Raw genomic sequence first — 23,037 nt, 5'->3', positions numbered from 1 at the left:
ACTAAGTGATGAAGTAGTGGGGGGAGAAATTTGAGTTTTGTTAATATTTTAAGTAAATATCTCATGCAAACTAAGTCTTCCAAAATGCCTTACCTGCAAAGGTGTTAAGATAGAAGTTTTTTACCACATAGTGTTCAGAATGTTTGTCTGGGAAATAACCAATTCTAGACAAAGGAGCGTATGTTTGTGATGCAAAGTCAGTATACTCTTTGATGATATCTCGTCTCTCCAGCTTACCCATCACATTCTTCCTCTTAGCTATCAGTTTCCTGAGCACTGAAAAGGAAATACAACTGTGAGAAGGTTCTTCACACAAATAGTTCTAAAAAAGCCATATCTTTGGAAATTCAACAAGGACTTTTGCTAGTTAATATAAAACCATGACTTTTTGACCAGAACAAATGCTGGCCATGCATATCTATATTGTGGATGCAACCTGTTTTATCTTGAATAAAGACTGCAGCCTTCTGAAAATAGAAACGGCTTGTCTGAAAACTAAGTCTCATACTGCTCTCTCCCTGTCTTTCAAACTTACTCAGTGCACAGTCATGCTGAATCTTTTTTATTTTCTCTTCTTTAGCCTTCTGATGATTTTGCCAGTGATCATCCAAGCGCTTGGCATCCAGCTCATTCTGATTCTCCTCTCGCCTCCGCAGCAGCTTCTTTAAGACTTCCAGTCGAACCTCCTGCAACCTGCAAGGAAAGGAAAGGGCAGGTGTGACCTACTGTACTCTGCAGTGTTCTGTGCGATACTATGATCATCAAATCCTACATACCAACTGATTACTTTACACATAGTTCATATTGCATATCTCTTATTTAATCTTTCATTTTAAAAAGTGAGTTTAGCACTGGTGAAAAGTATCATGGTAGCAGTCTCATATTAAATTTAACAAAAATACCCCTTCCCAAAATCAGGGGATTTTCACAGAAATAAAAGGCTTTTACCCTTCAGCCAATCCCCTAAACCCTCTTGTTCATTCTGTATCCAGACAATAATTTAAAAAAAAAAAAAAAGCATAATTGGACTCATACTTTTCTATTTCCTGTTCTCTAAAGGCCCACTCCTTCCTCTCCATATCTTCCATCATTTTCCTCCTCTCCGCGATGTGTGAGGCATTGTCCATGGCTGGAAGAGTTGCTTCCCATGCACGTTTTTCCCGGGCACGTTCAATCATCTCCACCTCAACTAGTCCTGCTGGTAGCCCCCGACCTTACAGCGACAAGAAGCAGTAGCTCTTTAGGAGAATGGTGAAGCCAGCAAATAACCACCACCAAAAAGTACTAGAGGGCTGGATGTGCACAACCCCATACATTAAACACAAGCAGGACTGTTAATAGCCAGAAGTAAATACTTCCAAGGCCAGTAAAATTTTACAGTACAAGGAATAGTCGCACCTTCAGTTGCTATAGCTTAGTTGATATTAACACTAGCATTTCATTCCTCTACTGCAGGCTTTTCCAAGATGACACTTTGTTAGAATGAGCACTTTCTTTGGCATGGACAGTGTCCACCATTATTGCAGGTGGGACACTGGGAGATAAGGATCACAAGTATACTCCAGGGAAGCAGCATTTGTACTCATTTTTTACTTATGTCTAACTCAGAACAGCTGAAGAACAGTAGGTAAATGGAAAAACTGCTTCTAGTTTGTATCTGTAAAACATATGACCTTTTCATATTGAATGATCTCAAAACTCTTTATGAAACGCCCCAGAACAGCTCTATTAAGTAGGAAAATATCATATCTATTTTAGAAACAGATAAAATAACGTGCCTCTAAGGCAGACAACAAAGGGCTGCCAAAGCTGGCAATAAACTTGAGACCTGACACTGAAAAAAACAGAACCTCCTGTTAAAGAGGCGACATGATTATCATCATTTATCTTGATTTCACAACTCACCCCAAGTGAGTGTAGCAAGTGTCAGAAGTTCAGGGACTGAGCCACTGGGAACTACATATTCAGGGGAATAGGGATCCGTCTGGGCTTCACCATCCCTGTAATCTGTCTGTGTGCCCAAAGTTTGTAACTTGGGACCGAAGACCTTGCTATCTTTTGTAGCTGAATGGACACAGGGCTCTGTCCTAAAAAGAGATGCAAGATGGAAGAACATTTGTCGCATTCATTAAAAAAAAAAAAACGAACCAACAAACCAGAAACGCAACACTAAGTCAAAGGTAGGATATCCAAGTGTGTCTTGTTTTATCCTAACATTCCTCCCACTGATGTTAACTCCATTATCTTTAGTAAAAGCAGACTGAGGGCTACCCAGCTACCCTAAGTCCTCTGAAGCCTCCCTCCTTAGGTAAATGATCCAGAAATCTCATTTCAGTTCTCAGAAGTTATTACATACAAATCTTCCCTATGTATCCATTCTAAGGCATTGCTTTTCATGGGCACAAAAAGTAATGGTTGAGTGTAAAATGAAGTAGGACTGCTTCAATTGAGCTTACATGTTTGTCCTTCCAACAATTCCAAAACAAAAATTCAATTCTGATGTAAGCACGTGCAACTTCCATTGACTCTACTAGGAACTGAATATTCCTATGTCCCCTCAAAATTTGATCTCCACTGAAAACCACGTTAGACTACTTCATGGATGCTCTACACCACTGAACAGTACTGCAACTATCACAGACATTGTAATAAAATATCAGAAGATTTTCCAACAATATTGCTGAATTGGAGAATCTTTTTTGCATTGGTATCTCTTCAAGGATTCAGAGGCACTTGGCTTTCTGTTTCAAGCCTCATAATCATAACACACTTGAGGCACATGTCCTTTACCCACAAAGCACTACTTTTATACTGCAAGCAAATTCTGAAACAGTGAGTCACCTGCTTCCTCAAGAATTCTCAATGGTGAATAAACTCTTACCTCTTAACATGCTTTTTCCCATTGGTTTGTTATGAAAAATATTGGTCACCAGGTAAATAGTTTCCCAATCTTTTTCTGGTGAGATGTGACCCATTACAACAGTAATGTTCCAGAACTCACTACTTACTTTGCCATTGCGTAAACAACATTTAGTGGAAGCAGCTTATTATAAGGGATGAGAGGTCTGAAAGGAGAGAATGCAAATGTAAGACAACAACCATAAGTGTAAAAGATCATTACGGTTTAGAAAAACTGCAGTCCACTAATTTCAGTGCAGTTACACTGATTTTCCACAACTCAGGTTCTGTAGTTGCATGTTTAAGAATTGTGGCCTGAACATTAAATAATTCTTTCATAGCTAAGGAGTAACAGAGAAAGTTTCACCAGTAGGAGTGAGTGTTATTCTTCTGTCAAAGTGGAAAGTGGAGTTGCAAAACAAGACAATAATTAAAAGAAGTTAGTTTTAAGTGTGCTCACAACACTTTGTGTATATTTCACTAATTAGTTTACTCTTTTCACTTTAAGCTTTTGAGAGAGATTTTATTTTTTTTAATAACTTCTTGAAATCCTGAAATGAATTCCTACAATCAGCTGGTAAGGTAAGCTGTTTTGGACTTACTAATTCGATTGTTTCCTTCTTTTGCAGTATTTTATGAAGTATCTTGAAAGTGACATGGGCTCAACAACATATTAATAATTCCTTCTTAGGCATTCTTATAGTTTGCATATCGCAGTTCACTATCAATTTCCTTTAGCCTTTGAGAGACTTTAAAGCTTAATTTCAAATTACAAAATATAACATCACCTTTGCCCTTTTTTTTTGTCGTTATTAAAGGAGCTGTAAGGAACTTCAATTTATTAAACTTGGCATTATTTTTTTTTATTTAAAGTGGACATATTGACCAATAGCTGCTGACTAAAATAGTGAATGTAATTCAAAGTATATGTGAATGTGACTAAATGGAGAATCTTTGTACACTAGCTGTTGGTTCAGATCTTGAGTCCATTGCTGCGGTGTCATTCTGGAAGGAGCAGAGCAGTCCTGCAGTAGGCCACATTGATGAAAAGTTAATCAAGGATTCCTTTTGCTCCCTTTCTGCTCCTGGCAGAAAATGGGAGTTAAAAGGTTCCTTCTTAAGAAGGCACCTATCTGGGAGTCTGAAGAACCACAATGGCTTTCTGAGATTTTCTTCTTCCTTTGTGTAGGAGGATCTACAGATCAAAGTTTTCTACAAATAGTTATAGTTATTAAGTACAGAATGCCTGGTACATTTGCTTATTTGGTAACTCATTACCTAAAAATTCTGGCATAAAGTGAATTTAAAAAGACCTTATGATTTAAGACTTGGTTACTATTTAGGTTTTCTATAGCAGTGATCAAAAAAACTGACAGAGAAAATAAGGCTCTGGCATTTATTTAGGTGCTCTTTAAACCACACAAAAGCAAGCTTCTGACCTCTGTTTCAAATCAGTTCATTCCTTACCGTGCAAAATATTTGTAGCGATTCCGTCCACTAACTTCAGGATCTTCATACACAATTTGAGGTACCTGAAGAGAAGATTGAGCTCTGAAAGCCAAAATACAGCATATCATTTAAGAAGTACATTCAGAGCAATTCTGATCTTTTTTTCTTATGCTCTTTTTCTTTTTTTTAATCTCTCTCTCTACTTCTCTGGTTGCACAATCAAACATGCGCACCACAAATTCCACAAAATCCCCATACTTATAAAAGCAATTTTATTTTGCTTTTTTCGTACTTACATCTATAGCAAAACAGTCTGACACTTTATGTTTATTTCCCACTATGTGTGGGCAACAAATGGTCATTTGCTATCTTTAATAAAACTTTCTTATGTGCTTGTCATGAAAACGATGGGCCACTTGTAAATGCTTGACCTTGTAAAGTAACCTACTTTTACTGGGAATGGGGGGAGCAAGCTCATTTCTTTAAGAATGAAAAACTTTCTGTAACAGAAAACATGTGTAAAGGAGAAGAATGAACAAAGGGTAAGACAACCACTTTCTGCTGTTCAAAAGTAGCTAAAGAGATTTTTGAGCAAATGTGGAAAATTTTAGAATCAACAATTTTAATTTGAATTCTCCAATAAAGGAGAAAAATTAGGATGACCATGTGAATGTTTCAAAACCCTTGCTGGAACAAGCGTAGGTTTTGGCATATCTTTTGCAAGAACAGCCTTTCTTCATTTTTTCTCCCCATTTTGAAGTTAAAGTAGGCAGACTGCTTAAATTTTTCTCCATAATATCTTGGAGGGTTTTCTTTATTTTAAAGCTTTGGAAGACCACGAGGTAGACCTCATTAAGACAGTCAGTGAGAGAATGGGTAGAACTGAGTCCTTTGAAAGCTATGCATCAGGATTGCTATTTGATTTCACAACTACTTTATATTCCAGTCTTACTCTTCTCAACAAAAAAAAAAGCTCGTGTCATGCCATTAAGGTAAGTCATTTCCTTAAACTAAATATATAGCAAGTCCTGAAGGTCATGTTTTTTGTATGACCGTTTTTGGCAACTTGTAAGAATCCTGACCTCAGATGTATGGGATTGTGGGTATTGGAGTTGGTTGCTGCTACCTGATTTTAAATACAGAGGTATATTTACAGAGATACAAGTAACAATACATAACATTGCTCGACAGCTGGGATCAAAACAGAGGACTGTATGCTGAGATCAGTTGTCTTCAAAGACCTCATCTAAGCCCTGCGAGCTGTGCTGTGGAACTCGGGGAGCCACAGTATGGCTACCCACTACAGCAAAGCCTATAGAGAGATGCTTCATTAACCTCCCGTGACATACAATTTACTGCCAAGGTAAGTTTAAAGTCATCTCTTCCCAGTGCTTTCAGTCATATCACATAACAAAAAAGAATGGAATGTTTTGGATGCAGTGCAGTAACCTGAGATACTTGCTCAGCACTAATCAACCTATTATTGTGAAGTTGTGTTTGTAATTCAAATGAGTTAATTGAGCTGATGGCTAGTTCCACTAGCTGACTCTTTACATATCAGACTGTTGCTCCATCCAGATGGATGTGTGTTTCATTCAGCACAGGTGGGCAATTATTCTTATGATCTAACTTTATTAGCATAAGCTGTTCATCCTATTATGGTATAGTTATAGGCACAATGGGAACCCAGTGAAACAGCCCCTTTTATTCCACAGATCCTGCCTCTTGCATGTCCTTGACTTATATTTGCTGACTTTGCTGAAATAAATGAGCATTTATTCCTGGTAACCTTGCAGAGGCAATGCAACTACAGAAGACAGCTGGGAAATATTCTATCTTCAGTATCAGCAACACTGTCAATCAGTGCAGGTTGAAACAGAGGGGATGTATTTCTCATTTTTTGTTAATTGCAAGACATTTTTCAAATGCATGTTGTTGAAATATAAATCAATTTTAAAGCGGCACAGGTGTCAAATAAGTTCTTGTTACAGAATAACAGGCACAATATAAGAAAACACTGAGGTTTTTATGTCCTGGGGACAGTTTGAAATGCTGAAAATAATAATAAAAAAGGCTCCAAAATTCTTATTTTACTATGGAAATGAGAAGAGTATGCTTTCAAATCTGAACATAACCAGGTGTGAAATCTGCTGTATCACTCTTAAACGTCTTTGATTACTGTCTGGCATGTGGTAGAACTTAGTTACCAGCAACCTCAGAGCATACATCATCTGAAAAGCCCATGGTCTAAAGTTAGCTTGTTAATGCAGCAAAAACCTCTGACAACGACTACCTAGGCTGATGCCTGCAGTCTTGAATACAGCTACAAGAGGACTCAAAAAAACGCATGGTGTGGCAAAATACATAAATGTTTCTTTAAATACTTGCTGAATCAGAAGCCCAAATTGTGATGCCAGGAGGAAGTTCAACTAAGAAACCCCTACACTAAATATGTGGTGCCCTGGTTCAGGCCCCATACACCCTTGAATGAGCAGCAAAAGCAATCTAACCAGCTGCAACTGCATGGGACTAAAAGGAAACAGCTCCCGCTGAAGTACCACACATGAGTCACTGAAGTCTTCATAACTTATCTGATCTATAAGAGACTGAAATAACTCTCTTCTTCTTCCCGGCAACCGCTGCAAAGCAGATATCACAGGGATGAAGGAATGTGCAACATCCACCCTGTAAGAAACAGATGGGCAACCATACTCCACAACAGCTGCAATCTCTTAATTTCAAACGAAATATAAGTAGGAGCAAATTGCAGTCATCTCCACTTCAGTGTGCATGGCTTTTTGTTGGTTTTGTTTGTATGTTTGTTTTAAATTATCCAACCGTAGAACACTTACACAGCAAGCTGCTGAAGAGCCTCCAGGCACTGATGAGCCCTCCCTCTCCATCTTCGGTTGATAAATGGAGGCATTGGATCTTTGCCCTCCAAGTGCAGACTGTAGCCCGGGAAATGGATCAAGCTACTAAACATACTTCTTAACATTGGTGCCTTTACCTAATGTTTGTGTAGACACAAAGGAAAGAGGCAGTGATTTAGCGATTTCAAACAGCATTAAAGAGATGGGAATTTCAGCTTGCTGTGATTTACAGGACTGCACATTTGGGATGGGGAAAGAAGGCATACGCATGCTAATGATGTCAGCTGGTTAGGTGGTACTTCTCAAGATGTGGAGCATACCAGACTAGCAGCAGATGCACAGATACGTCTTCTGGCTGTTTTCCAGTGTCTAAACTTATACTTAAAATCAAAGGGTCTAATGGTTCGTTACATAAAGAAGTTAGTGTGCAGTAACTGTGAATGTGCAGTAATGTGAGCTCCTAGCACATTACCCCATGTAACTCCCTCCTATTTTGTGTGCTCTAGAAATGAAGTAACATATTCCACTTGCAGAGTAAAGTTACACTATTTTATACTGTAACAATTTTAGCATGTGTTAAAAATATCTCTATGGGAGTTAGCACACAAAACCGATCATATTAAAAATCCACACCCTTCCTTCTAAGCACTAATTCCTCTGGGTAGATGTGCCTTAAATCTCAAAATTTATGGTTGCCAATAAATCTTTGCAATCGTGACTCAAGTATAAGTGATGTAGCTATATTGGCTTGAGCTTCTGTAAAGCCTGAAATCAGATTTGAATTGTGAATTGCCCCTTTCATTTCAGCAGGTGCTAACTCAGATGCATATAGGGCAGTTGTGACATTTCAAGTACACTAACTCACAAGAGAGTGTCACATGATGAAGGTCTAGGCTCCCTACTGTGAGTAGCTGCTTGCTGTGCATGGGACTGCATTTTTGTTTCATTTCTCTTCAAAGGGAATTCAACTTTCAGGAGTTTGGAAAACCCTATAAACTAATATTATCACAACTGCTGTCCGCCCCATTTTGTGATGCTATAGGCTAAGAATTCAAAGTCTTATTGTTTTGTATCGCACTGTACGCATTTGCTGATTCATGTGCTTAAAACAAGTTTTATGCAAGTCAGAGTCTGTCACCATACCCATCCACAACATTACACCTATGACATAACATTAGAATTAGTGACAGTATGCCTGCTTACTTTGTCTGGCCTGAACTGTTAACACAGCCATGTTGTTGCGACGATCTCTATGATGACAAGCAATGTTTTCAGCTCCATGTGTATGTCTCTCCACAGAGAGACAGACAAACACACAGTTTTTTCATGTAGCTATAAGAAAGATTCTGAGATAATGAGGTAAGAGACATCCAGAAACATTCTTCAAAAAAAATGTTTTTTGATTCCATTGTTGGAAAGCTGCCCAGGGATTTTCTCCTTGCTGTACAGCAATGGAGTTTCAGAGTTCAGAATCTCTTGCCTTGCAGGCTCACTCAAGTGCATAGGTTCAGGAGCATAGCTTTGTTTTAAATCCAATTTATTGTGCAGTTGTACCAAGTCTGTTTTCCTTTGCCATTCTACCTATAAGCAGCCTGCCCAGCCATCAATCACTGCTGTCTAAAGGTGTGACTGCAACTCCCACAAACATGCCCTAGCTGGTTTTAAACTAGCCAGGGTGAATACTGATAGCAGGGGAGAAATGAAGTAGGGAGCTAAGCATGGGCTAACTACCTAAGGACTTAGCTAGGAAGTTAAATTGCCCTAACCTAGTATGACGAATCAGGATGGGTTTGCAGTCTTTACAGGCTGCTTAGCTGTTGCTACATAGTTAATTTTAAACTGTCTAAGTATGCTACCTTGAGCGGTAGTGTAAGTATATCCCCAGGCAAGTGAGGAGGCACCATGTGAAATAACATGTTTTAACAGCTCTGCTTGAATAGCAACCCAACAACTGTCCAGTTCTTTTATTAGACCATAATAACATATACAAGCTATTGTTAACAGCATTTGGAGGCATTCTATTAAAAATACTGACACACAATTTAGTAAATTACTCAGGACACGAAACTGAGCGTTTATAGGCTGCTGCTACAGAGTCACCCTAGGCCAGCAGTCATGGTTACTCTCTGTGTTAAGTCTTGTTTTAGATAAAACTGCTTCCTTTGCTTTGTATTTTGCTGTTTTAAGAGGGCAGCTTAGAACTGCAACAGAGTTTCTACCCATATGTACGCATACACACAGAAATATGAGGTGCACATGTGAGCCATCTTTGGCCAACACCTACCACTTTATCACCGACAAGTTCAGCACTGGCATTTGACTTTGAATGGTCCTTCTCACTTGATAGTGTGTACAGAGGATCTGAAAGATAAATGAACAAATGGAACTAGTTACATAGTTGAGGAATCAGCATGAATTGCCAGGCTCCACTTCCCTCTTTAAAAGTCTGTCCATAAGTGAGCATAAAAGAAACTAGGAAAGAAAAAAAACCTGAAATACACGTCTCCATATTAAAGAAACTCCACCATCACACAAATGAGCCCCAGAGCTGGAATACAACTGTTCCGTGGAAGATGCACACGACTGAAGAAAAATCTACTTTCCTTGGAAGCACTGCCAACGTATATAGAAAATGAAGATATGCAATGGAAAAAAGAAAGCACAGTGGAAATATCATAGCGTACACGGTGCTTCCCTCTGGGATATAGAGCTAGTGCTGACTTTCCCTCAGCTCACAGATGTTTCGTAGTCCCAAACCTCTCCTCGCTCCTGATCACTCCGTTACTCCTGCCAATCCTAAGGCTTTACCGCTACGTGGTTCTGCCCTGCTCCTGGGGCGGCACCCGTCTTCCCAGCTCCAAACCTGCCTCCCCTGCCAAGCCACTTGCCGGTTGCTCAGTGACAGCCCCTCGGCCAACTCCGGCCGTGCACCTCCTCTTACACGCCAGCCGGCCGGCAGGGGAGGCCCGGGGACCGCCGGTAGGGAGGCCTGCTCGGCCTGCCCAACCGCTTCACCACCTGCACGCCCACGCCCCAGCACCCCGCCCCGGGCCCGGCCTCCCTCCCGCGGACGGCTGTCAGGCCTGGCCGCACCGGTCCCCCATCCCCGGGGGCTGCAGGGGGCAGGATGCTGCCCCTCCCGGCCAGGGCCGGTACCATAGAGGCAGTCGAAGGTCCGGCCGGGAGCGATTTGGCCGCGGCGGCAGTCCCCGAGGAGCGGGGCCCGCACCGCTCCGCTCACTGTGCGGTTCATGGCGCCGCCGCCTGTGTTCCTATGGCGACCGCCGGCGGGTGGGGCGGGGCCGGGGAAGGCCGCGCCCCCTACGGCGGGCCGTTACTGGCCGGGGGGGGCGCGGCTTGTTCGGGCCTTTCCTTGGGGATAGCACTGACCCTCGGGTTTTCCCCTGACGCTGCTTCCTGCAAATCCCTGTGGTCAGGCGTTGACTCTCCAGCTTCCCAGAGAGCCCCGGGGCCTGTGAGGCGGCGAGGACTGCCCGCCTCCATTTTGTGCCGCCTGCCCGCTGGGTAGCTGATGTGGCGGCCGGGGGGTGGGGGGGAAGGCGGCGGTGTCCTAATGCGGCCTAAAAATGCCCCCCGCCTAAAGACGGGGATGTGCGCGGGTTCTCCATCGTTCCCCACCACCCTGGCGTCAGCTGCGCTCCGTTCCCCGCTGGTGACCGGGCTCTCCCCGGTGTGGAGCCGCGGAGAGCCCCGGTTGTGGTCTGTGCAGGGGAACGGGCGTGGGGGGCGGCTTGTCGGTGCTTTGAGGAGGACAGGGAATGACTGACCACCCCCCGGAAGGGCCTAGGTGTTTTTGCCTTTCAACAGCTCTTGCTCAAATTGTTCTGTGTTCCCCTGGATCCTCGATTGGTACTGAAGAAAGCTGGTTTAGCAATTGCAGTTGGGGGCTGGATTCAAGCCTGGGTATTCTCACTCCTGGTTCTGCTTGTTACTGCTTGGGACTTCCGCTGCCATAAAGCGGTGGAAATAGGCTTGCTATCTGCTTCCCAGAGAGACAGCAGGTATTTTCTTGCATTTGTAGAGCATCTGGAGAGACCCACAGAAATAATTACTACACTGTCATGAGGACACATGGGTTTTTTTGCAAGGAGGAGGCCGTCATCTATAAGGAACAAAGTCTGAAGCTTCTTCGTGCTCTTAAAGGCCAATGCTTTTGTCAGCCTAAGGGGATTTGGAGGCAATGCTGCCGAGACTTTTTGGCATAGGATATAAAAAGCAATGGAATTGCAAATAGGCCCTCTCCTCTGCCCATAGTCTTGAAGCAGGTCTCCCTTCTGTTAGTTATTTTGTGTATAGAACTGTGCACATCAGAGAATTCTTCACAGCTTGCCACATCTGACATAAAATTATGGCCCCTCAGTGCTTCATCACAGGAGAGCAACATTAGGACCGTGGTTCCAAATTCCTTGGCTCTGCCAATTTACATGTAGATATTTAATTCATCTCTGAATGCTGATTTACTTTCTTCAAGGCCCATTGCTTGTTTGAAGCAATGTCCTGGTTTGAGTGACACAGGATGAATTTCTAATGCCTGGGAAAACTGCACTTTTAAAAGACTCTAGCATCTGAATTAGTGATATATACTTTATAGCAGCTATGGTATGCAGGTTTCAAGGTATCGGTGTTTTTGAGCTTGCCAGGTGCGGGAATGAGGAGGAGCAAGACCTGGGGACTTGACCCAAGCTGGCCAACAGGATTATTTCATACCATGAGCGATGCATTTAATATAAATTGGAAAGTTTGCTGCGAAGTTCTCTCTCCCTTGATGGCTGTGATCCAAAGAGCGTCTTGCCCCAGTGCCAGACTCCTGAGGCCTTCCCTTCCTCCCAAAGCCATAGCACAGTGTCCAACATTTGCTGTCTGCTGCTGGGAATGCACAGCTTCCTGCTGATAGCACTGGCTGAGTATAATCTTTGTATATTTTATATTGGTATTGGGATCAGTATTCGTTCTTTAGTATTATTGTTGTTAATTATCTAGTCTTAGTCTATTAAATCTGTTTGTATTTGGTTTTTTTCCTGATTCCCCTTCGTGGGTGGGAAGGGGGCATTGGGTGATAGAATAATTGTCTAAATGACAATAAATTGTTGTGGGTTTCTCAAACCATAACAAGCAACAACTTATTTCTTAGGGTAGTTGATCAAAATGGGTTAATTGAAGACTCAGGTGTGAGTCTGAACTAAGAAATGCTGTCACAGCTTTGTTGCTGAGTGACATCTGTAGAATGTTACTTTCCACAATGTCTTGATTATGCCCTAAAGATACCCAGCAGTCTGTAAAGGCCCTTCTTTTACTGAAGAGCTTTACAAAGTGATACCTTATTATATTATTGATGGGGGCAGCAAAGGTCACTTGTTGATAGAGTTGCCCAACACTTCTCATGATCAAGTTCAGTTTTCCTTTTTTATGTCTCATTTCATTAGAACTTTGTAATTTCCATGCTGAAGTTTTCCAGGCTGGACATCTGCCTTGAGGTAACGAAGTGTGTAAACTGTACTTTGGCCAAAAAATGATTCTTTGTTGGCTCCACACTCTCGCATTTTTCCACTTTAACATTTTCAGAGATGACTGGATACCAGTGGCCTGGACTTCTGTTTTTCTGATGAGGAAGGGAACCAGGTGGAAACCAGGTAGAGAAGGAACAATGGAAAACTTCCATGAGTTGCTGCCAGAGTACAACCAAAGTCCAGGACATAGCCTGACAGACGAGTACTCTGGAGTTGTGGAAGATGAAAAAGGTGCAGTCCCACTATTAACTTTAACTGCATTAAATTAGTCTAAATGTAAGATGTTGCCACCTTCTTTGTTAACCATGAGCTGCCTGGCCCCGCTGCTTCTGATCTGTTGGTGTTGGCAGCTGAAAGGCTATGTGGCAAGCCTTCTCAGGAGTCTGATGTGGCTGAAAACTAGCCTGTCAGAAAATAAAAGATAAAAGTTTTCAGGTCACTGCGTAGCTGCCTGAAGACTAGCACTCGCTCACAGGAGGTGACAGGTATATGTGGCTAAGCTAAAAAGCTCAAGGTTCAGGTTCATGGAGCTTGCTTAGATTAGATTAGGGTGTGTGTGTGTGAAATACTGGCTTATTTTTAACTAAGATTTATGAGAAATCTCTGTTAATTACAGATATGGACAGTGAACAGCCTTACAAGTGTTGAAAGATGTGTTGATTATTACTGTCCTGAATGTTTTTTGCCTGAAGTCTTTCATATTCCTGTGGACCTGCAGCTGGAGTGAAATTGGGCCAGGGCCCCTGGCATGCTGGTGTGTACTGTGGAACACACTGAAATGGCAAACGGGTGAGGTTTGGTCCGAATTGGTCTCTCTCTTTTTTTTTTTTTCTTCTTTTTTTTTTTTTAAATGCAGATCAGCCATTTCCAAAGGAAAAGATCCCAAAACATGAAAGGATCTGAGAAAATGTTTGATCCCAGGCAGTAAACTCTGGCAACCTTGTCTCTCTCACCAGCACTTTGGAAAAGGGACTCAAAGCTTATCTGCCAGGTCTCTCTGTCTGCGTCAAGGATGCATCCTGTTGCTCTGGTGAAAGTGAGCTGAAGGCAACTAAACTGTAAGCAATCAAAAAAGGTTCTTGTTTCTTAGGTACAGTTTTCAAAGAACTTGACTGATGAGCTTTCTCCTCAGAGCTGCAGGCTGTAGCATGATTTTTTTGGGTTGGTTTTGGTTTGTTTTTTTTTCCCCTGTAATAGCTTTTCCAGAACAAGACTAATGTGGGGTGCTGTCTATCTGATGAGTTTGGACTTGATTTATATTCATTTGGCTCTGAGGGGACACCAGGTGCTCAGAGGTGTGAGTAAACTGTCCACACCTTTGAGTTACTGTGAAGTCACTGAGCAGACTAACTCTGCGCCAGTGCTTAGTATATTGCAAAATTGTGGTAAAATGCGCTAGTTTAGCTGCCTGTGAGAGAGACTGATGGACATTTTACCTCACATTAACCTTAAGATAAGACAGTGTCATTTGCAGCAAGATGAATTACTGCCACTCCGTTGAGGGACTTGTTATGCTGTGATGACTTGCTGATGTGTTTGAACTGTAAAACCAGACAAAGAGAAGTGGAAAACTTAGTCAAGGAAGGTAGGATTAGGCATTAGTTGAGAGCAGAATAGTAGCTGGACAAAGAGAAGATGGATTGGATGTGAAAGTCTGATTTTAGTGGAGAAACTTAGCTAGCTGAGCAAAGAAAAATTAGTAGGAGAGGGTGGGGTGGTAGAGAACCAGTGTGCCAGGGGGAGGAGGGAGAGACAGAGTGAGCAGCCAGTAGAGTGGAACTGAAGTGGTCTGGACAAGAAAATGGGAGACCTAGATGAGGAGCTGAAAAAGTGGGGAAGGGTGTGGAAAAGCAGGACTTGGCGGGAAAAGGCAAAGAAGTTAAGCTAAGCAGATGATGAGTCTTTAGTCTGTTTTCCTTCTGTTCTCCAAAGCCTACGAGGGAACTGGTTTTCTTGAATGTGACTTTTCCCCTGCAATCCACGAGGATCTGCAAAACTCCTGGCAAGATGTCATCCATCTGGTGTTAAGCTTAATTATGTAGATGGTCCTCTTCTGCTCTCTGTTAGCCGTTGTCAAATGACAGCACTGTTGTGGTGCTGGGTGCATGTTATGCTGCGTGGTGTTTTTTTTTCTGGCTATTAAAAAAAAATCTAAATTACAGACAACAAAGTTATAGCATTAAAAGCATCATTGAGGCGTTGATGGCAGGAAATGACAAAGTTCAAGTCATCTCTTTAAAATTAGTAACCGTTAGAGTGCCATTTCCCATTCTTACCACAGGAGGTCACAATTTCTCCATGTATGGTCCATCGCAGTCTAACCTGGGTGGTGCCAGTTCACCACTTCTGTTGAATGTGAAATGATATAAAATGAATTTGTCCCTTGGACCCATGGAAGGTAAGCCCTAATTTCTCTGTCCGATGTCCACATAGGTTACTAACTGTATATAATAAACACCTCTTTCCAGATGTGTGATTCAGAAGGAGCGGGAAAGCAGCAGCACAAGGCTGCAGTCAATGTGGTTGTCGGTTTTTAATCCAGGGGAAGGGGCCTTCTTCCCAGGCCATCAGAAGACATAGTGAAGGAGAGTGAAGAAAGGAGGAGGAGGAGGAAGATGTGATCACTATTACAGCAGGAAGCGGAGGTAAGTCTCAAAAACATGTGAGAAGACTGATGCTGTGAAATCTGATGTTTTGTGGATTGAGGCCTTGTCTCTTTGCCGGCTTTTGGCTATAGTAAGGCATTATATCCACTGTGAAATACCTCATTTGTAACTTGTGACGTCTTTTGTAAAAATGGCCTTGGAGTACTGATTGTGGTAAATGGAGCTTCCCCAAGGTGAAGTCTGTGGCTTCTTTGTGCTGCTTTTACTAAGAGTTCTGCCGAGAGACGCATCTTGAGATACAACTACTGAAACAGAAAAAACAAATGGAAGTTCTGTTCTCCCTTGCTTTTCTTTTCTTAGTACAACTGTTGGCACATTTCATGTACTAAAAGCAATTTACAGATGAAGATAGTCTAAAAAGTCAAAGTTCAAAGAAAACGTAGCAGTAGTTTGTGATCACAGTTAAAGGATTCACTTCAAAGCCTGATGAAAGACTTCTGTAATGGTTCTGATTAGCACTTTAAAAAAAAAAAAGGCAGGCAGAATTAACGACATTTTCAGCCCATAGTTCAGAGAAGTCCAATTTGTGACAAAATCTCCGAGTTTACCAATACTTCAGGGATCCTCTGAAGGGCATTCATATACTTAATTTCACTTGGATGGGCTTTGGATGAGATTCTTAATGAATAGGGATTGTATTTGGATGATTTGCTGGGCTGAAGTTAAGAATGTTGTTGTCTCACCTCAGTAGGAAAAGGATCTTGGACTGACCTCCTTAGGAACTAGTGAATTTCTAGTGTTCTCGCTTGTCCCGTGCAATACTCGGAGGAATAAATGACAATGCCAACATGTTAGCAAGTTCCAGTATGTTAAGACGTTTCTTCTCAAAATGACATCTTAGATTCCCTCTGTTCCTTGCTGCTCCAGTCTGTGGTTGAATCAGCAGAGGAGATGCTATATCTTAGTCAAAGTACAAAAGGTAAGAGGAACCATTTTATGGAATTTTTTTTTTATTCTCTGGATGTAATTATCCTCTGGAAATCAGAGGAACAATTTGATGGAAGGGGAATATTACATTGACTTAACAGACAGGATTTCATCCTGTATTTCTGGGTTAGAAGTTGGGCTGAGCTTGTATCTTCAAAGCAATCCAACTACTTCTTTGCTTCTGTAGACCTGGACGAGGAATGTGCTTATAACTGGGTTGTGATTGGATTCTATATCTGCTTTTCATGAGGGTTTGGCTTCAGCCTTATCATCTGTTTGCCTATTTAGAAAGTAAATAAATTAACAACTGTACTTGCTGGTAGCTGCCTGTTGAGCTGAGGGGAAGAGAGAAAACCCACTGACCGGGGAAAAATGAGCCCAAGTGGAGGGAGGGAGGGGGAAGGAAGGAAGGCAAGAGGCATCTGTAACTAGAAGGAGCTTGAGGAGGGAGGGGAGATATTTCAGGGAGTGTAAGGTGTTCCAGCCACCACTGACTTCTGGTTCTGGTGGTATCCGTTTCTTTAAAAGGGCAATCCAAAAACCATGTGGAGCCTGTTAATATTTTGTATGGGATAGATTGTGAATTACCCTATTCTACTCAGCCAAGCCTGAGGAGAGGCCCTACTGAAGTACTGATCTCCCTAACACTTGATGAGCGGTGCCTGTTCAGCCTGCAGGGATACAGGGAGGGTGCCATCACCAGCAGTGACCATCCTGGCCTGGCCAATCCTTCATGCTTCCCGGCTGTGCTCACCCCCAGACGAGGCAGAGGGCCAGCATGACTAAGAGGGGTGGTGACTCCCTAAGAATGTCAAGGGCTGTAGAGAGAAGGTTGTCTCCTTGAGCCAAGGAGATCTCTCTAGCCAGAAGCTCAGGAGTTCAGTAGCTAGATTTTTACTGCCTGCTTGATGGATGGTTTGTACTAAAGCCCACAGTAGTGCAGGGTAGCTTAACAGCTCAGCAGACAGGGAGACATGTAGTATGTATTTATCTGACGTGTCAAAAACTATGAAATGGAGTACCTTGCTGACCTCTGCAGCGTTTCTGCACTCCTTGCTCTTTCTCCTGTTGTTTGCCAAGGTGCCTGGTCAAGTCTGGCTTCCAACTAGGAATTGAATGTTTGTGCTTGCCTGATCTGAAGGGGGAGTAACAGAGAATCTTGATTTTCCGTGACCATTTTAGCTACTCTCTTCATGGAAATGAAATAGCTGGACAGAAGTGCTATGGAGTCTCATTGCATCTTGTTATTATACTGGAGTATAACTCTTCCATACACTACACTCTTCTTTCCCCTTAAACAATTAGTGCAACATGATCTTAATTCTGTCTTTTAAACTGTTCCAAAAAATATTTACTTATCATCCTTTAATTGCAATCCACTGGATGGAGGTCAGCTGAGGGCTAGCACACATCCAAGGGCCTGGGGCAGGCCTGCTAGAAATAAAAGGGTGAGACAGCCGTGACAGGACACTCGGGCCATGGGAGGAAAAAAGCTAGAATCAGGTGGGGGCTGAACAGAGCCCTTTCAAGGATTGGTGAAGGATGTGTAAGTATCACTTCCCTCGTGTAAGAAAACAAAGCCTGTGCTCTCTCCAGTCTTGAAGGTTCCCCTGTCTTTCCCGTCTGTCTTTGCCTGCACCCACATAGCCCTTCGCACCTCACTTCCCAGTCTCAAATGGTGGAGATGGAACAGAACACAGTTACAGGATCTAGAGCACATCACAGGTGTCTTGACAGATCAACTGTGAGATCACAATGGGAAATCAGCATGGGATCTCAGCGTGTTGATCTCGAAACTCTGGAGACCCCTGTTTGATCCTGAGTAAGTCCTTGGATGGACCCCTAGGAGAATCAGAACTGTAAGAATCCATTGTGGGTTTTAAATAAGGGACTAGAGTAGTTGAAGTTAATGATGCGCCAGTCCAGACAGGATGCATTGAGTAAAATTTAGTGTTTGTTACACGGAGTAAGTAGCAACCCAGGACACTCAGTACTTGGAGAAAATACTGCACAGCATAGTGTACAGCATATTGAAAACCAGGGCAAAATAGTCAGGATATGGGCTTGAGCTCAAGGTTTAGATGAAATTTTCTGCCACGTAAGTGACTTGTGTTCCCATGTCACTTTTTCAAAAATAATTTTACTCAAGCTACGTAATATATTTAGGAAGATGTCAATGTAAACAGGCTGTCTTGAGAATCCCTCCACCTGCATGTGGAGATGCCCTAATGCTTCTTAAAATCTGATTCTTAAGCACTTGATAGGCAAGTCCAATTGACTTTTGGTGGGAATAAGGATTCTAAAGATCTTTCAGAAAGTGCCAATAATGCTCCTTGGACTCAGAAATTCTTCTCCTGGATCAATGATAAGAAAAAAAGAAGAAAACAAGTGCAAGAGAATTAAATGTTGAAAGTCAAAGTTTAGCTTGACTACTGATGTAAAAGAATGGCTTGAGAGAGACTGAATTTTCTACATTATTTCGTAACTTTGCCAGTAACAGCTGTGGGGATTCTAAATGGATTCAGAAGGAAGGTAGCGTTGCAGGCTCTTTACAAGCAGCTTGCAGCACTGTACAGCGTATTTTTTGATGCAATATTTAAAAGGAGTGAGATGCCGGGATGTGAGTACATAGAATTACGCAGCTGCAGTCAGTGACATCTCAAAAATTGAATGACTTGTGTATTTGTAAATTCTAATGATTCCTTCCAGGCTTCCAGTTAGCTCCTGCAGTTTGTTGTGAATGTTAAACTATAGTGGAGCTTCACATTCAAGACAGACTTGGATAGATTCAAACAAGCCAGATTTGCTACCAACACAGACATCAAAATGGCATGCCACCAAGCAGAATAAAATTGTTAATAGCAACAGCACTTAAATGAAAAAATGGACAACTGGAACATGTGCAGTGGAAAAGAAGTGGACTTCTTTGATGGACAGCTTAACACCATTCATTGGAGTTGTTCAAGAACACCGCCTGGTTTGCAGCAGAACTGATCAAGGTTAGAAGTTTGTATTACAGAGTGTTTTATGGAACTACAGTGAGGCATTTTTCTTAAACACATAGGCAAGTGGACTTGGGTTCTGAACAAGATTTCCTGTAATGCATAAGCATAGACCTTAGGCAGCATTTGATTTTTGTGAGGTGGCTAAATGGAGGTCATCCAGGCATGCATATGGTGCTATATATTAACAGGGGCTCAGCTGTCTGATTGTTTGGAGTCACGCTCTAATCAGTTCTGACAATTCATAAAGGGTTATGCAGAAGGCTGAAAGTCTTACTCTTTCAAGTCATGAGAAGTGAGAATGGAAGAGGTTTCCTGTTTGGAAAGAAGTATATAGGCAGCTGTCTTGGTTAACTCTGCAGTGGAGGAAAAAAAATAAATCTGAGGGTAACAAAACTTTCCCCTGGGTGACTAGTGTGTATCTTCTTCATGCATAAACACTTTTAAACCTGGGCTCTTTTTTTTTCTGATTTTTAACTGAAAACAGAGGGTCTGACTGCAGTGGAAGGACAGACCTTTGCAGATTCGTGTCTTTTAGAGGATTAGTGATGTTATTTTCCAAATACAGGCTAGGATTTTCTGGGTTACCAAGCACAAAGACTGTGAATCAACAATACACACTTGTCATGTTCAGTTGTGCTCTTTTGTGGTGTTAGCACGTGCATCCATTTGAGTGCAAACACCTGGCCTTCCCATCCCACCAGTCTGCGCAATGGGATCTATTCCAAAATGCTTGGATTTTCATGGGTGTTCCCTCCACAAAGGGTAAGAGTCAGGCACTGAAGTAAGCCTGACTGGGCTTGAAATGCACATCCAACATCAGCTGCTCCACATCTGCAACGTGGAAAGCTGCATATGTCCAAAGGCTCAGTTGTTCTTGCCTCCAATGCATGTGGAACAGGCAGGCTACTTTGTGGCACAGTACAAGTGCCAACTTCCTTCTTTTGCCATGTTACTGAATTTGCTGCTCTGGCTTTTGCAGTGTTGCATGGCAAATTCATAATCTTTACTAATATGTTTGGATATACTTTCAGCGGGCAGTGAAAAGAAGAGGCATAGCACAGAAGTGACGATAGTCATAATCTCTTAGCACAAACTGGGAGGAGAGGTGCAGAAAAAAAATGAGAAAGACACGAAGAACCTTTAAGCTTATACCAAAACCAAGCACTGGTATCTTTTTTTTTTTTTCTTTATTTTCTGTATGAACATCCAGATTTCACTGGAGAAGTCATTACTTGCCGAAAACAGTTTCTCACCTGTACTATAAAAACATTGGTTTCTTAGTGAAAACAAGCAGTGGTGGCAATTCTTTAAATTAGTTTTGCTATGAATTGTGATTGGGGCAAGAATTTCTGCTCTGCCTGTTGTTGAAGGAGGGTCGCTACTTGGAGGGTTGGGCCACAGAGTCCTGGTCCCAGCATGAGACCCCAGAATTTCTAGGATGCTGTGGGCCAAGTCCTGCAACGTCAGAGACAGCAGTTCTGTTTCTAATGTGGAAATGGCTGCAGTGTTGCAAACTACCTTCCACCTCCAGCCTTTGATGCTCTGGAGATTTGGATGGATTTCTGGCAAGAGATGATCTGTTGCAGTACTAGCTCATAGGGCTTTCAAAGAGACAGAAATGCCTTAAAATTAATCTTGATTCTACTCATGTTTAAAGGCCTGCTTGTCAGTATGGAAGGAGACTCTCTCCATACAGCCTTCTGTGGTGGTCCCTCAGGAGGGGATGGTTCAGTCCTGTGGTACAGCATCCCCGTGTACAGAATTCATACCATGGTCCTGAAACATGGGCATTTGCCTCTTCAGCCTGGGAAGGGACTGGCGCATCACTTCTTGGGGTGATTTTATCCCAGTGAACCACTTGCCTTCACCTAATGATGGAGTTTGAAGCTTAGAGGGGATGTAGTTAATCACCTTAGAGTCTCTTCCATTGCACTAGGCCAGAGCAAAGGTCCTTCTGTCCCAGCATTCATTCTCTCTCAGGTCACGCTGCTGAGCTGATAGTATTTGGTAGTTGCTGGGCTGCAACTCTGATCAAAAAGCGAAACTCTATCCTGTACTTGGGCAATTAATATAATAGGCAACAGGGCCCTGACAAGTCATCTTGCTCAGAAGTCTGAAGTCATTTCCCTCCCTCCCCCCCCGCCCCGGTTTCTCCCCTCCAGTGTGTATCTAAGCACTGACCAGAAACACAGACAATTTTGACAATCAAACACACTGTATGGTTGACTGGACCGCTACAGCAGTGGCTGTCGCATGTTTATACTGAGTCAAAGACAAAAATATTTCTCTAGAGCAATATTAAACAGGTTTCTTTTTTCAAGATGGTAAAGGTTTAGTGGTTCCCAGAATAGGTGGTATGTGGAAAATATCAAAATATATTCAGCTCTGTTTTACCACACAGATTTTCCACAGCTAAATTTACCTTCTATCATGTATATCAGGAGTGCGAGAGATCTGGAAAACCCCAGACTACTCCAGATTGCTACTTTCAACTGACATTGATAGGGGCTTACCCTAACTAACAGTAACAATGAATGTAAATATATTTTTGAGGTTCCTTGAAAAGTCTATTTGAATCTCTCTAACAGACAAGTACTTCCTTTTTTGGACAGCCATTTTTTTCGTTGGCTGAAACTGAAGATACAAGCAGCCAACGTTATGGACTGCAGTGCTACTGTGATGTACAAACACTGCTGTATGTTCTTTAATTCTGATAAAGGGCTGTACAGGGAACATAACTTGGAAGACCATGGCAACTGGTCAGTCTCCCCCTATTTCACCCATCACTCCTCTAAACCCAGCGCTGTAAGCATCCAGTGCAATCTATAGTCCTTGTACTCTCACATGTGTGGCACCTGGCTGCCAAGTGACATGGTAGATTGACGGAGGGTCTTTTTTCATTATCTTTTTCAGAAGCTCTGAGACTTTCACCGAATCTCCTTTCCTGGGTACTGGATCTGGCAGTTTTCCAGCAGTCTGAGCTCAGTAGCCTGCCCTCAGCCATTCTTCTTTGACTGGTAGATGAATCTGTTCATCCTGACACATACTCTTTAATATAATTCTTTTGTCACTGTCAGCAGGCAGAGGACAAACGGAAAACAAAAAGCACCAAGTTAACAATCAATCCTTACGCATGATGTAACATCAGAAGAGAAAAGCCTGTGATCTCCCCTCTGCACTGCACTCCAAATCGGTGCAATCAGTATGAAAGCATGTTAACTGTGCTTTAATGGCAATTTCCTTCCTTCTCCTCCCTCCCAACCCCTGCCCCTTCATCCCACCAAGAAGTGATTCCTTCTTCCAGGGTGATTCTGTTACAAACTATGACCATGTAGGCAGCAGTGCTTCTCCTTAATCTGTTGGAAAGCTGCTAGAGTTAAAATGAGTGCTGCTTGCAGAGGTGTTCAGTGTCCACAGGCCATACTTTTGTGCAGACACCCCTTTGAAGTCTTCTCCCAAGATGACTAAATTTTAACCACCCTCTGCCCTTTGTATTCTGTAACTTTGTCAAGAGTATAAAATGTGGGGTTTTTTTGTCTTTTCCCAGTTTCTACAGGCCAAATCAGTCTCATTGAGACTTTTTTTTTTTTTTTAAATAAAAGATGTTGTTAAATGAAGGATACTGTTCACTTGCCAACTTGGGAAACCCCTTTTGAGTTGTTTTTTTTTTTACCACAGGCTTTCCCTCAGA

At 42.3% G+C, this 23,037-nt stretch overlaps 1 protein-coding gene and 1 long non-coding RNA gene across 17 annotated transcripts in view; one reads left to right on the top strand and one right to left on the bottom strand.

Moving 5' to 3' along the window:
• CFAP91 (cilia and flagella associated protein 91) overlaps positions 1–10,543 on the bottom strand; it is a 34,631-nt gene extending 24,088 nt beyond the window's left edge. For 2 of the 8 annotated variants that reach the window (XM_063351833.1, XM_063351842.1), the window contains exons 1-9: positions 10,377–10,539; positions 9,505–9,581; positions 7,200–7,357; positions 4,366–4,449; positions 3,009–3,065; positions 1,906–2,087; positions 1,036–1,213; positions 536–693; positions 94–276 (exon numbers count right to left, since the gene is read on the bottom strand). In XM_063351833.1, coding sequence (XP_063207903.1) covers positions 94–276; positions 536–693; positions 1,036–1,213; positions 1,906–2,087; positions 3,009–3,065; positions 4,366–4,449; positions 7,200–7,357; positions 9,505–9,581; positions 10,377–10,473 — 1,174 coding nt within the window. In that variant the 5' untranslated portion in view covers positions 10,474–10,539. Of the gene's footprint in view, positions 1–93; positions 277–535; positions 694–1,035; positions 1,214–1,905; positions 2,088–3,008; positions 3,066–4,365; positions 4,450–7,199; positions 7,358–9,504; positions 9,671–10,376 lie in introns of those variants that run through there. The other 6 variants (XM_063351824.1, XM_063351861.1, XM_063351851.1 and 3 more) reach the window with 5 other exon arrangements.
• Positions 10,544–10,573: 30 nt separating this feature from the next.
• Positions 10,574–22,225, top strand: LOC134523237 (uncharacterized). 9 transcript variants are annotated; one of them, XR_010073278.1, is made up of 6 exons: positions 10,574–12,145; positions 12,665–12,715; positions 12,804–12,979; positions 13,605–13,806; positions 15,217–16,333; positions 19,051–22,225. It is a non-coding gene; the product is annotated as an uncharacterized LOC134523237 (long non-coding RNA). The 9 variants fall into 9 exon arrangements; XR_010073277.1 differs by adding an exon at positions 15,030–15,146 and having other exon boundaries at positions 10,574–12,979; positions 15,291–15,393; positions 16,256–16,333; XR_010073275.1 differs by having other exon boundaries at positions 12,665–12,979.
• Positions 22,226–23,037: the final 812 nt, after the last annotated feature.

This window comes from Chroicocephalus ridibundus, chromosome 1 (genome assembly GCF_963924245.1).
Source record: "Chroicocephalus ridibundus chromosome 1, bChrRid1.1, whole genome shotgun sequence".
NCBI classification, from domain to species: domain Eukaryota; kingdom Metazoa; phylum Chordata; class Aves; order Charadriiformes; family Laridae; genus Chroicocephalus; species Chroicocephalus ridibundus.
Note: the sequence above shows the minus strand (reverse complement) of the source record. Positions and strands in the feature narration are given on the sequence as shown.